This window comes from Molossus molossus, unplaced genomic scaffold, assembly GCF_014108415.1.
Source record: "Molossus molossus isolate mMolMol1 unplaced genomic scaffold, mMolMol1.p scaffold_m16_p_10, whole genome shotgun sequence".
Lineage (NCBI taxonomy): Eukaryota > Metazoa > Chordata > Mammalia > Chiroptera > Molossidae > Molossus > Molossus molossus.
In genome coordinates this window covers 77,665,978-77,678,816 of record NW_023425345.1, presented here as the reverse complement: position 1 = coordinate 77,678,816, position 12,839 = coordinate 77,665,978, and the positions used below count along the sequence as shown (strand labels likewise).

The 12,839-nt window shown below is 49.8% G+C and overlaps 1 protein-coding gene across 2 annotated transcripts; it reads left to right on the top strand.

Annotated features, from left to right (window-relative positions):
• Positions 1–10,886: 10,886 nt before the first annotated feature.
• Positions 10,887–11,289, top strand: LOC118623571 (ubiquitin-like). 2 transcript variants are annotated; one of them, XM_036251292.1, is made up of 2 exons: positions 10,887–11,017; positions 11,105–11,289. In XM_036251292.1, exons 1-2 carry the CDS (start codon positions 10,915–10,917, stop codon positions 11,287–11,289), a joined length of 288 nt encoding a protein of 95 aa, XP_036107185.1. In that variant the 5' UTR covers positions 10,887–10,914. The 2 variants fall into 2 exon arrangements, with proteins under 2 accessions (XP_036107185.1, XP_036107184.1); XM_036251291.1 differs by having other exon boundaries at positions 10,887–11,289.
• Positions 11,290–12,839: the final 1,550 nt, after the last annotated feature.

Sequence of the window (12,839 nt, the reverse complement as noted above, 5' to 3'; positions counted from 1 at the left end):
GGGGAGAGAGAAAAGAAGAAAACAGAAGACCAGGTATGTGGTTTTAAAAAAAAGAGAGCAGAAAATTTTAAAAAGGAAAATAAATTGGCCCAGAGGAACAAAGATAAGGAGACAATGGCTTCAAGCAAAACAGGACAATGGAGATAGCCAGAGGCCTGGTCAGGCAGAGGGTTAAAGCAGCCAGGCAGGTGGGGGGGCGGGGATGGGGTATAAATAGCACATAATTGTGTCGGATGATTACACGGGCCACCCCACCCAGTCTGCCCAAGAGGAAGTGCCCGTGGTGGGGTGTCCCATGACCTCGAAGTCTCCCCCTGGTGGGGGGTGTCTGAGTCTGAGGTGCCAGATGGATTTCTGTGCTCCCTACACACACACTCAGAAGTTGGGAAGAGGATGGGGAAGCTTTGTAGAAATTACTGCACCAGCAGCAGAAAAGCCCAAGGCCAGTTAGGTCAGGAAGGCAACTGAGGCAGAGGAGAAAAGTCTAGACTCCAGAGAAGAAATGGCAGGTGGGGGTCAAACTTGATTGGGGAGAAAAGGAAGAGGCTGAAGGACAAAAAGAGGAATAAGAAAAAGAAGAAAGGAGGTGCAGGGTTGGGGAGAGGGGATGGGGGGCCCGGAGGGTCAACATTCTCCACTTCCTTTTTGGGAATGGGAAGGGCAGCAGAGCCAGGGGAGGAAATGGAAAGAAGGAGCAGGGTCCTCAGGAAGATGTGAACCAGGGCCCCTACTGTGTTGACGATAGAACAGTCCCTGGACACAGTCCCCTTCTAAAGGTTTGTGCCAAAGCCCAGGCAAAGGGGCTGCCTGAAGCCCCCAGCTGCCTCCCTCAGGATCCTGGGTTTCAACTTCCACACCCTTTTAAAAGATAGCCCCGCAGCCCAGCTGAGGCCCAGGTATTGCTGGGTCCAGATTCTCAACCCCCTCCCGGTGCCCCCAAGGGCTGGGGGCAACAACTGGGAGCCCTGACCAAGGACCTGCCTCCACCCACGCAGGCCTCCCTCAGCCCTGCCTCCCAGGGGGTGGGGCAGCCCAGGCAGAGGCGCCATGTGGCAGGGGCGGGTAGAGGCTGCGGCTCTGGTCCTTCCAGTATAAACCCCCTAGGCATCTGGTTTCTATCCACCCCCCCACCACCACCCTGGGGGCCCCTCAGCCTCCGCCCATGGCCACCCAGACGCTGAGCTCCCAGAGATGGACGCCCCTGAAGGAAGGGGTGGGCCGGTGTCTCTGATCTTTCAACCCCAGGACTGAGCTGAACCACAGGGACCACTCCCTTCCCTCCCTCCCTTAGAATAATCAGGGTGGGATTTCTAGGTTAGAGGAGGTTGAATCTGGAACCTGCCTCAGTTCTATATAAATCTTTTTGGAATTACCAGTGGGGATGGAGAGAGGGTTAAAACCGGAGAGTGGGAGACTTCTAGCCCTCTACTTCTCAAGGAAACTGCCTCTTTCCACACTGCCCTCTGCCCACCTCGTAGGCTGGCTCCTCTGAGAACCCTAATCCAAAAGGACTCCTAGTCCTTCCTTTGTTGTTATTATAGAAGGTTTGGCTCCCCGAGAGTGAATCCCCAGTGAACAGTGAACAGATGCCCTGAAATAAAGATTAACACATATTCTAATATAGACAGAATGAGTGACACGCCTCCAGATACACACTTGCACACACACTGAATGATGAACATATATATGCTCTGCAGGTGCTCACAGTGACACACACTGATATATATATATTACAGATGATACTTATACCAAGACACTTACCTAACCCCCATCACAAGAATTCACACACCAGCCCTGGCCGGTTTGGCTCAGCGGTTAGAGCATCAGCCTGCGGTCCCGAGAGACCCGGGTTCAGTTCCCGCTAAGGGCACGTACCTTGGTTGCAGTTTGTCCCCGGCCCTGGTTGGTCGTGCAGGTGGCAGCCACTCGATGTGTCCCTTTCACATCGATGTTTCTCTCTCTCTCTATCTTCTTCTCTCTCCCTCCCACTCTACCTGAACAAAAAATGTCCTCGGGTGAGGAAGGAAGGAAGGAAGGAAGGAAGGAAGGAAGGAAGGAAGGAAGGAAGGAAGGAAGGAAGGAAGGAAGGATTCACACACCAGAGTACTTACATGCAGAGAGATTCACAGCCCTCTAGAATAACCCCCCCCCCCAACACAAACACACAGAGGGACTCGCACAGACTCTCATTAGACAACAGTTACAATATGACAAATGTCCCATACATGCACATGGGTCTATCATTACATCTAGCGATCCCTGAGTTCTCCTAGAGGGGATTTAGACACCTCCCTTCCTACAAGAATCTGTGGATAAGGGTGATGTGGAGGCACTGCCAGTCCTGCAACTGCGTCCTGCAACTCCTACTAATGTAGGAACCCTTCAGCGTACCCTTCAGGGGACTCACTGCTTTTACCCCCACCCCCATATCCACCAGAGTTCAGAGACCCAGAAGGCCCCAGCAAACTCCCTGGCCCTGGGGAACCCCGGCATCCCCTCCTAACGCCCCCCCTGCTCTGCGGCCCCGCTGACTCATCTCTCCCTCTGTGGAGCTCCCCAACCACAGGGGCCTGGAAGAGAGACTTGGAAAGTTGCGCTCATGTCCCAGGCCCCTATTCTGGCCACTACCCCCACCCCCCCATGCACCCAGGCCCAGCCCTTGTCTTCAGTAGAGACATTGGTGACAGAGAACACAGAGGGGACAGGAAAGAAGGCACACCCAGAGACAGGGAAACCGAAAGACAAAGGAAGAGAGAGACCTAAGGGAAAACAGAGATGGTGGGAATACAGATAAGAAACACTTGTCCAGCTGTTGTGGCTCAGCGGCTCAGCGGCTCAGTGGCTGAGCACCTATGCACCAAGGGATTGCTGGTTCGATTCCTGGTCAGGACACATGCCCACATTGTGGGCCTGATCCTGTGCGGGGCATGCAGGAGGCAGCCAATTGATGTTCTCTCTCATCAATGTTTCTCTCTCTCTTTCTTTCTCCCTCTCCCTCTCCATTCCTGTCTCTCTAAAATCAATAAAGGAAAAAAAAAAAAAAAAGAATGAAAGAAACTGAGGGACAGCAGCTAACCTGTAGGGTCCTCCAAAAGCCATGGATTGGGGACCAAGGAAACTCACTCCTCGGGTGGCAGAAGATCCACTCATGGTTTGGGGATATGGACAATACCCAATGCCTTGACCTAGCATTCTGAACCTAGGCACAGGGAGCTTGAAGAAGAAGATCCAATTTTGGGAGGCAAAGCTGAGGACACAGGGAGGAAGGGAAGCTGTTTTGTTTTGTTTTAAAAAGAGCAATTACAGCCCTGGCCGGTTTGGCTCAGTGGTTTGAGCATTGGCCTGCAGTCCAGAGAGACCTGGGTTCAATTCCCGCTAAGGGCAAGTACCTCGGTTGCAGTTTGTCCTCGGCCCTGGTTGGGTCATGCGGGTGGCAGCCACTCGATGTGTCTCTTTTAGGTCGATGTTTCTCTCTCTCTCTCTCTCTCTCTCTCCCTCCTACTCTATCTGAACAAAATATCGAAAAATGTCCTCAAGTGAGAATTAAAAAAAAAAAATTAAAAAAAAAAAAAGAGCAATTGCAAAATATATGATTTTAAAATCTTTTATTGATTTTTATTTTTTAATTTTATTTTAGAGAGAGAGGAAGGGAGAGGGAGATAGAAACATCTGACGTGAGAAAGATACATGGATCGGCTGCCTCCTGCAAGTCCCCCACTGGGGACCAAGCCCACAACCCAGGCATGTACCCTGACTGGGATGGGGTGAAGCTCAATCAACTGAGCCACACCAGCCAGGCAAAGAAAGTAGCTTTTAAGAGGGCAGCAACCTTACCACACACTATACATATTTCCACATACATGCATAATTCAACTTTCTCCCTCTCTGCTAGGTTTCCCTGTTCCCTCTTCCAGGACCAGGGCTACAGGACAGGAATCCTGGTGCTAGCCCTGGTTCCCCTTTGCTCTGAGCCTCAGTTTCCTTAGATGACATTTGAGCCCTGAGACAATGTAGCAATTCCAGAGGAGGCATATCAGAATTAGAAAGAGAAGTGCTATGGGAGGGGGAAGAAGGAGCAAGAACAGCAGGAGACAAAGAGGAAAATGGAGGAAAGGGGAAGACTGATTGTGGAAAGAGGGAACCTGCCCTGGGTAGGTGTTTCACATGGATCAGCAATTAATTAAGACTCTGGCCCTGGCCAGTTTGGCTCAGTGGTTAGAGCGTCAGCTTGCGGTCCGGAGAGACCCGGGTTCGGTTCCCACTAAGGGCGCGTGCCTCGGTTGCAGTTTGTCCCCGGCCCTGGTTGGTCATGCGGGTGGCAGCCACTCGATGTGTCCCTTTCACGTCGATGTTTCTCTCTCTCTCTCTCTCTCCCTCTCCCTCCCTCCCACTCTATCTGTACAAAAAATGGAAAAATGTCCTCGGGTGAGGATTAAAAAAAAAGACTCTGGTCATCTTGCCCTGGCTGGTGTGGCTCAGTTGGTTTGAGTGTCATCCTGTGCACTGATGGGTCATGGGTTCAATTCCTGGTCAGGGAACATACCCAAATTGTGAGTTCGATCCCTGGTTGGGTATGTACAAGAGGCAACCGTTTTTTTGTTTTTTTTTAAGTCTTCACCCGAGGACATTTTTCGATATTTTGTTCAGATAGAGTGGGAGGGAGAGAGAGAGAGAAACATCAACATGAAAGGGACACATCGAGTGGTTGCCACCCACATGACCCAACCAGGGCCGGGGACAAACTACAACCGGGGACAAACTACAACCGAGGTATGTGCCCTTAGCGGGAACCGAACTCGGGTCTCTCTGGACCACAGGCCAACGCTCTAACCGCTGAGCCAAACTGGCCAGGGGGAGGCAACCGATTGATATTTCTCTCTCACATCAATATTTTTCTCTCTCTCTCCCTCTCCTTTCCTCTCTCTCTCTTAAATTAGTGAAAACATATCCCTAGGTGAGGATTAAAAATAAATCCGGTGTGGTTTAGTGGATTGAGTGTTGGATCATGGACTGAGAGGTCCCAGTTTGATTCCTGGTCAGGGCACATGCCCAGGTTTTGGGCTCAGTCCCAGTAGGGGGCGTGCACATTGATGTTTCTATCTCTCTCTAAAAAATCAATAAAAACATTTTTTTTTAACTGTATAAAAATAGCCCTGGCCGGTTTGGCAGTTAGAGAGTCGGCCTGCGGACCAATGGGTCTAGGGTTAGATTCAGGACAAGGGCACGTACCTTGACTGCAATTTGTCCCGGGCCCTGGTTGGGGTCATGCAGGAGGCAACCAGTAGATGTGTCCCTCTCCCGTGGATGTTTCTCTCCCTCCCTCTCACTCCCACCTACTCTATTTGAAGATAAATAGAAAGATATCCTCAGGTGAGGATTAAAAGACAAAAAAAAAAAAGACTCTGGTCATCTCAAGGAAGTGCCTCTTTGTAAAAAAGGTACCATGGAATCTGAAACATGAAATACCTTAACATCCTTAAACAAAGAAGAAAACTTGGGGTTATGGGGTCTTGATCACATCTTCTATCCTTAGCAATGAGCTGAACAACCAAAGGCAATGGTCCTTCAAAATCTTAGCTACCTTGCCCTGGCCGGTTTGGCACATTGGTTAAAGCGTCGCCCGCAGACCAGAGAGTCCCGGGTTCGGTTTCTGCTAAGGGCACGCACCTCAATTGCAGTTTGTCCTGGCCCTGGTTGGGGTCCCATGTGTGGCAACCAGTCAGTGTGTCTCTATCACATGGATGTTTCTCTCTCTCTCTCCCTCCCTCCCACTCTATCTGATAAAAAGAAAAATATCCTCAGATGAGGAATTAAAAAAAAAAAAATTCTTAGCTACCACCACCCCACGCCCATTTTCTCTGATCTGCTCAGATGCTTCTTGGGGCTGGATTTGAGTAACATTCTTTTATTCAACAAATGCTCAGCTTGAACCTTTTTTGTGCCATGCACACAGGGCTAGGCATGCAACCATGAACAAGACAGACCCAGCCCTTTGCCTCAACAAACCAGCAACTAACATAAAGGATGTATCTTGAGAGAGTAAGTACTGGATATTATTGGAGACAAGAGTGAATCTAAGCTGGTGTTGGGGGAATCAAGGAAAGCTTCCCGGAAGAAGGGATGACTAAGTAAAGAAACCAAAGGATGAATAGGAGTTAGTCAGGTAAAGAGAGGAAAAGTATTATTAAGTCCTGCCTTCCCCTATATGCAAAGACCCAGAGGTAAGGGCACTTTTGAGGTGCTGAAAGTTGAGTGTGACTGGAGCATAGAGCAGAATCTGATGGGGAAGTTCTAATCAATTGTGCAAGGGATCTGAACTTGATTCTAAGGGCAACATATGGGAATATTTGTATTTTAGAAAGATGACCCTGGCTACAGAGAGGAGAATGGAATTGGGGCTTAGAGCCAGCAGTTCTGGGTAAGTCAGCCATTTACTATGGTGCAACCTTGGGTTATTTAACCTTTGATGCTTCAGATTCCTCTTTTCTAGAATGGGGAAACATAATACAGCAACTTCCCAGGGCTGTTACAAGGATTAGGAATAATACATGTGGAACTCTTACCACAGTGTCTGGCACTTAGTAGTTATTCCATCAGTGGTGCCTATTAGTATTGTCAAAATTTGGAGGAGGCCAAAATTAGAGGCAAGGAGACCAGTTTGTTGCAGCAGTCTAGGCAAGAGGTGAGAAGATGTGGCCTGTAGCAGCAGAGGGCATGAAAAGTCAATGGAAGGTGATATTTAGGAGGTGGAATAGATAGGACTTGGGGCCTGATTGGATATGAGAAGTGAGGGTCAGAGAGCAGTCAATGACTTCTCTTGACATGTGTTTGTGTGTGCACATGCACACGGGACATGCGGGCATTTTAGAGGTTATTCAGTTCTGAGAATGGCCCTTGACATCTGGATCTGGTCAACAGAGTGAAGGTGCCATGCTGTGTCTGAGGACCTGGTCTCCAACCTCCCAGAGAACCCCTGCCCCTCAACACACACACACACACACACACACACACACACACACACACTGCTCTACTCCCTCCGTAACTATTTCCCTTCCCTATCATCCTGCCTCTCTTTCTCCCCTTCCACTTCTTCTCCTCTCCCAGGAAGGGACTCCCTGTAAGTTCAGAGTCTGCCTAGGCCACCCTTCCCCATCCTTCCTTTTAACACTGTCCAGGTTATTGAGAGTCTCCTGGATTCAGCCACCACTACTACCACCTCCTCCCCCCAACACACACCCTCAGTCGGACGGCCCCTCCGGATCTCAAAGCACTGCTTGACTTTTTCAGCGTGGATGTTTAAAGTAAGGCGAGCGGTTAAGACCCCAGAATTGGGGTGGGGGTGGGGTCTCAGCCCCAGCTTTAGCTGTGGCAGAGATCGGTTCCCCCAGACCCACAGATTGGGAGGTCTGAAGATGCGGGGAGAGGCCAAGGGCCTCCCGAGCCGTCTCTCGAAGACTAGTCTGGGCTCCGGGCGGAGAGTGACGTCGCCTCCCTTCCGTGCCTCAGTGTCCCTGCGCGGCCAGGAGGCGGAGGGGCGGGGCGCGGGCGGGGCCGGCCGGGCCGGGCGCCCGGGCAGGAGGCAGCTGCATATCTGCGGTCCCGACCACAATTGCTGGGAGTCGCGTCCCAGAGACTGGCGGCGCTGACTCTGCCCGCTGCGGCCGCCGCGCCGATTAGAGCCCGAGAGGGAGCGCCAACCCGGAGAAGGGGGGAGTAGGCGGCGGCGGGGGAGTTCCATGAGCCCCTTTCCCCTCCGCTCAACCAGCATCCCCAGCTGCCCCGCCCAGCCCCTTCTCGACGGCCTGAACGTACGGTAGGAGTTCTGCCTCCCCAGCCCTGGTTTTCTCCAGACCCGGATCCTAGGCGTCCTCCTCTTGACCCTGCAGGACCAGAGGCGCTAGCCTCCCATGGACAGCAGGCCGCCAGCCTCTCTTTCTCTTCCTCATCTCCCTCCCCACAAGAAGAGGAGTCTGAATCTCAGGGCTCCCCGCATTCTCTTATCTCCCTATCCCAACCCCGCTCCCCACAAGCACTCTGTAGGCAAAAGTAGTTCCAAGCAAAGAAGGGGTCAGACTCAGGAAGACAGGTATTCAGGGGCCAGAGCACCCCCTGCTGGCTGGCCCAAAGCCTCTGCCCCTCCCCCTCCAGCTGTGACCTCCAGCTGTGATGGTTGGGAAGAGCTGGCTTCTTTGATCTAAGAGCGTGGCCACCCCCTCCAGGCGCCCCATTAACCTCCATTATCCCAATTAGGCAGCCCTCCCAGTCCTGGATCCAAGCTTCAAAGCCCCCTCAGTGAGGAGAAGAGGAGGCTGAATCCTATGCCCACCGCCCACCACCAAGCCACTCCACTTTCAGACAAGACCCAGGTGTCCTGCTCCTCAGCTTGGGTACTCACTAGCAGGGCTAGAAAAGGGACCCTTATGGACCACCTAGACCCCAATCCTTAAACTTCAATTGAGAGAGAACTAGATAAGAAAAGGAAACCTCTTGCTGGCTCTTAATTTTCGTGCATTAAATGATTTAGGTAGCAGCATCTAGGTTCCTGGCTGACCTGAACTTCCCATCTACTTATCCTGCTTTATCCGGTGAAGAGAAGAGCCAAGAGCCACCCCCTGCTCTCTTAATCCTATCTCCACACTCCCTTCCCTCCTCCCTCCTGGAACAGTTTCCGCTGGGGGAGCAGGAGCAGGGCCCAGCACAGTGGCCGCTTCCTGGAACATTTTCCTATATCCGAAACCGCGACTCCCTCCCCAGGGACTGGCTGATCAAGGCCAGATGGGAGCAGGGTTGGGGGAGGAAGAGAGGGAGCCAGGCTCTGATAATCACCCCCTCCCAACACATGCCCTCCACAGGGAGCCCCTACCCTGACACACAAAGGCACACACCACATGCCACAGTCACACACCCATGGGCATTCATGGCAACACTCATGAACCACAGGAACCAGGTCTTAGAAGAAGACATACAAAATCACATAAATACATTCAACAAACACATGAATGATCACACACATGCTCTTTCTCTTTCTTCACCTAGTCCCTTACCCCTCTAAAGTCTCCTTGGGCCCTGGGCCTTTCTTGCTGGCTAAGGAAATCTTAGAAATCCAAGAATACAAGAGTAGGACAGCCCACCCGGTGTGGCTCAGTGGTTAAGCATCAACCCATGCACCAAGAGGTCGCTGGTTCGATTCCCCTTCAGGGCACATGCCCAGGTTGTGGGCCCGATCCCCAGTAGGGGGCATGTAGAAGGCAGGCAGTCAATCAGTGTTCTCTCTCATCGATGTTTCTCTCTCTCCCTCTCTCTTTCTAAAATCAATAAAGAAAAAAAAAATCAAAGCAAAAATAAAAAAAAGAGTAGGACAGCAGGGAGACCTTAGTTAACAGAAGGTGAGGGGACAGACAGAGACATCTAAGGCTGCATGTGCCCTGTCAGACAACACCCACCACTCATTTCATTTCTAGATGGCTCTTAGGCCTGACTCCTGTCTCCAAAATCCTGGAAATCAACCAGGATGGAGGAAGTCCGGGATGCTCCCTGTCATTGGTGCTACCCTCAGAAAACTTTCTAGCTGCTTCCAAATTCCTAGAGAAGAAGCATATGGTGTCCAGTATGCTCACTCACAGCAGCCATGGGACAAAGATCTGACAAGAAAATAAGCAGCTTCAGGGAGCTTCAGGAGTCTGGGAACCTGGGGACCTGTTGCCTCATTGGTGACAGCTTGCCCTCCACCCCTCAACACTAATCCTCCTCTCCCCATCTCCTCTATCTTAGCCAGGGTGGTTGAAAAGAAGAGCATGAGAATTGTGTCCCCAGTTCATTCCTGAGCCTTATCCTCTTCTGCCTACTTCCTTTCCAGAGCAGGAGCCTAATTCTTACATCCCACATATTCCTCTTTTGCTGGGAAGGGTGCAGATTTGGGCATGGATACGATACGGGACAGAACTTTGGAAAAGCTGAGGATGGAGATACATAGTCTGCTCTTTTCTGGAACAACTCACTGGTTTGGAATTGTCAAGTTCTGGAAAATCTGGGATAGAAGGAAGAGGGAATATGATAATCATAAGAAGAAGCAAAGCTAATCTGTCTGGCCAAAAGTCATTGTGTTCTTTCCTGGATCCTGTGGCCTACTTAGAAGGTTTATCCTCCTCTTTCTCAAGCTCATCTTGGGAGGGGTTTCCTCAAGCCATTTCTTTTTTCATTTGTTTAATGGTTTACCCCTCTAGATATCTGGAAGTCCTTTATTTGGTATAACCATAGTCTTCCCTTCCTGTTTATTTATTTTTAAATGTGGTTTTACTGATTTTAGAGAGAAAGAGAAAGGAAAAGGGGGAGAGAGAGAGAAACATCCATCCGATCTGCTGCCTCCTGAACACCTTCTACTGGGGATCCATAGTGCAACCTGGGCACGTGCCCTAACCAGGAATCAAAACCAGTAACCACTCTGTACATGGGATAAAGCTAAACCAATTAAACCACACCAGCCAGGGCCATCTTCCTATTTAGCCTGCAACTTCTTGTTCTAGGTCCAGTATAAAAGTCTATTAAATCAATCTAGTCATCAGTAGCATTTATTGAGTGCCCCCCTGGGTGGAATATTATAGAGAAAATGCTACATAAGACTCTATGTGGTGGCTCTTTGTGATCTTAACAGGGAAAAAATATACACACACAAAAAAAAATAAGGACCATATTTGAAAGCGTAGATAACCCCCACTTTACCTCTCAGTGCCCATGTTTCCTCATCTGAAAATAAACGCATTTGGCTACATCTAATTAGGAACCACTGACCTCCAGAAGGTCTAAGGTCCCTTTTTTATTTACCTCAGGAATGCTAGAATAAGTTTTTGGTTTTTTAAAAATATTTTTTCACTTTTTCAACGAGGTGGCGGAACAGCCTCCCCAACAGACGCAGAGATGCAGATCTTTGTGAAGACCCTGACTGGCAAGACCATCACCCTTGAGGCTGAGCCCAGTGACACCATTGAGAATGTCAAGGCTAAAATCCAAGACAAGGAGGGCATCCCACCTGACCAACAGTGTCTGATTTTTGCGGGCAAACAGCTAGAGGATGGCTGTACTCTCTCAGACTACAATATTCAGAAAGAGTCCACCCTGCACTTAGTGCTTCGTCTGAGGGATGGCATCATTGAACCCTCCCTCTGCCAGCTCGCCCAGAAGTACAACTGCGACAAGATGATCTGCCTCAAGTGTTATGCCCACCTGCACCCCTGTGCTGTCAACTGCCGCAAGAAGTGTGGCCACACCAACAACCTTCGCCCCAAGAAGTAGGTTAAATAAGACTCCATCACCTCCTCGGGCCCACAGGGCAGCCTTCTGCCTGAGCCCTGTGACTCTGGGACCTCAATAAAGTTTCTCTTTTGTTGACTGGAGCAGTAAAAATAATAATAATTTAAAAATAAATAAATAAATAAAATACGTTTTTTTAGTCCACAACAGTTGGACTAGAATAGGTTTTTTGTTTTTTTTTAATCCTCACCCGAGGATATTTTTCCATTTTTTGTACAGATAGAGTGGGAGGGAGAGAGAGGAAGGGAGAGGGAGAGAGAGAGAGAAACATCGACGTGAAGGGACACATCGAGTGGCTGCCACCCGCACGACCAACCAGGGCCAGGGACAAACTGCAACCGAAGTACATGCCCTTAGCGGGAACCGAACCCGGGTCTTTCTGGACCGCAGGCCAACGCTCTAACCGCTGAGCCAAACTGGCCAGGGCTGGACTAGAATAGATTTTTAAAAATAATGAAATTATGGAATTAGCCCTGGCTGGTTTGGCTGAACGGTTGGAGCGTCGTCGGTACGCGGACCAGAGAGTCTTGGGTTCGGTTCCCACTAAGGGCACATACCTTGGTCGCAGTTTGTCCCCGGCCCTGGTTGGGTTGTGTGGGAGGCAGCCATTCAATGTGTCCCTTTCACATCCATGTTTCTTTCTCTCTTCCTCTCTCTCCCTCCCACTCCATCTGAATAAAAAAAATGGAAAAATGTTCTCGGATGAGGATAAAAAATAATAATAATAAATAATAATAATAATAATAATAATCCTGGCCTTCAAATAACCCATAGGCTTACGAGAAGCAAATTCTCCTTTCCAAAGCTGGGTCTATGGTGTGTTACCCAGTCATACCTGACAGTGCCCAGTCGTGCTTAGCACACTAGGCTGCAAAGCAGGGGCACTAAAACAAACGGGAAGTTTGAGATAAATTATTTATTTCATATCATAAAAGTATTGTCATATTCTTTATTTTTATTATTGATTTGACATCTCCCAGGTAAATTCTATCACATTAGTTTTGTTCTCAGCTATCATGTATGGTGTAAGTTTAAAATGGAAACGAGCCCTGGCCGGTTTGGCTCAGCGGTTAGAGCGTCCACCTGCGGTCCGGAGAGACCCGGGTTTGGTTCCCACTAAGGGCATGTACCTCGTTTGCAGTTTGTCCCCGGCCCTGGTTGGTCGTGCGGGTGGCGGCCTCTCGATGTGCCTCTTTCACGTCGATGTTTCTCTCTCTCTCTCTCTCTCTCTTCCTCTCTCTCCCTCCCACTCTATCTGTGCAAAAAATGGAAAAATGTCCTCGGGTGAGGATAAAAAAAATAATAATAAAATAAAAAAAATAAATAAATAAAATAAAATGGAAACGAGCCCTGGCGGGTTTGGTTCAGCAGTTAAAGTATCCGCCTGCGGGTCAGAGAGACTCGGGTTTGGTTCCCACTAAGAACATGTACCTTGGTTGCAGTTTGTTCCTGGCCCTGGTTGCGTCATGTGGGTGGCAACCACTCAAAGTGTCCCTTTCACGTCGATGTTTCTCTTTCTCTCTCTCTCTCTC

Coding starts and splice junctions, on each gene's coding strand:
- LOC118623571 (XM_036251291.1), top strand. CDS start 10,915: ATGCAGATCTTTGTGAAGACCCTGACTGGCAAGACCATCACCCTTGAG.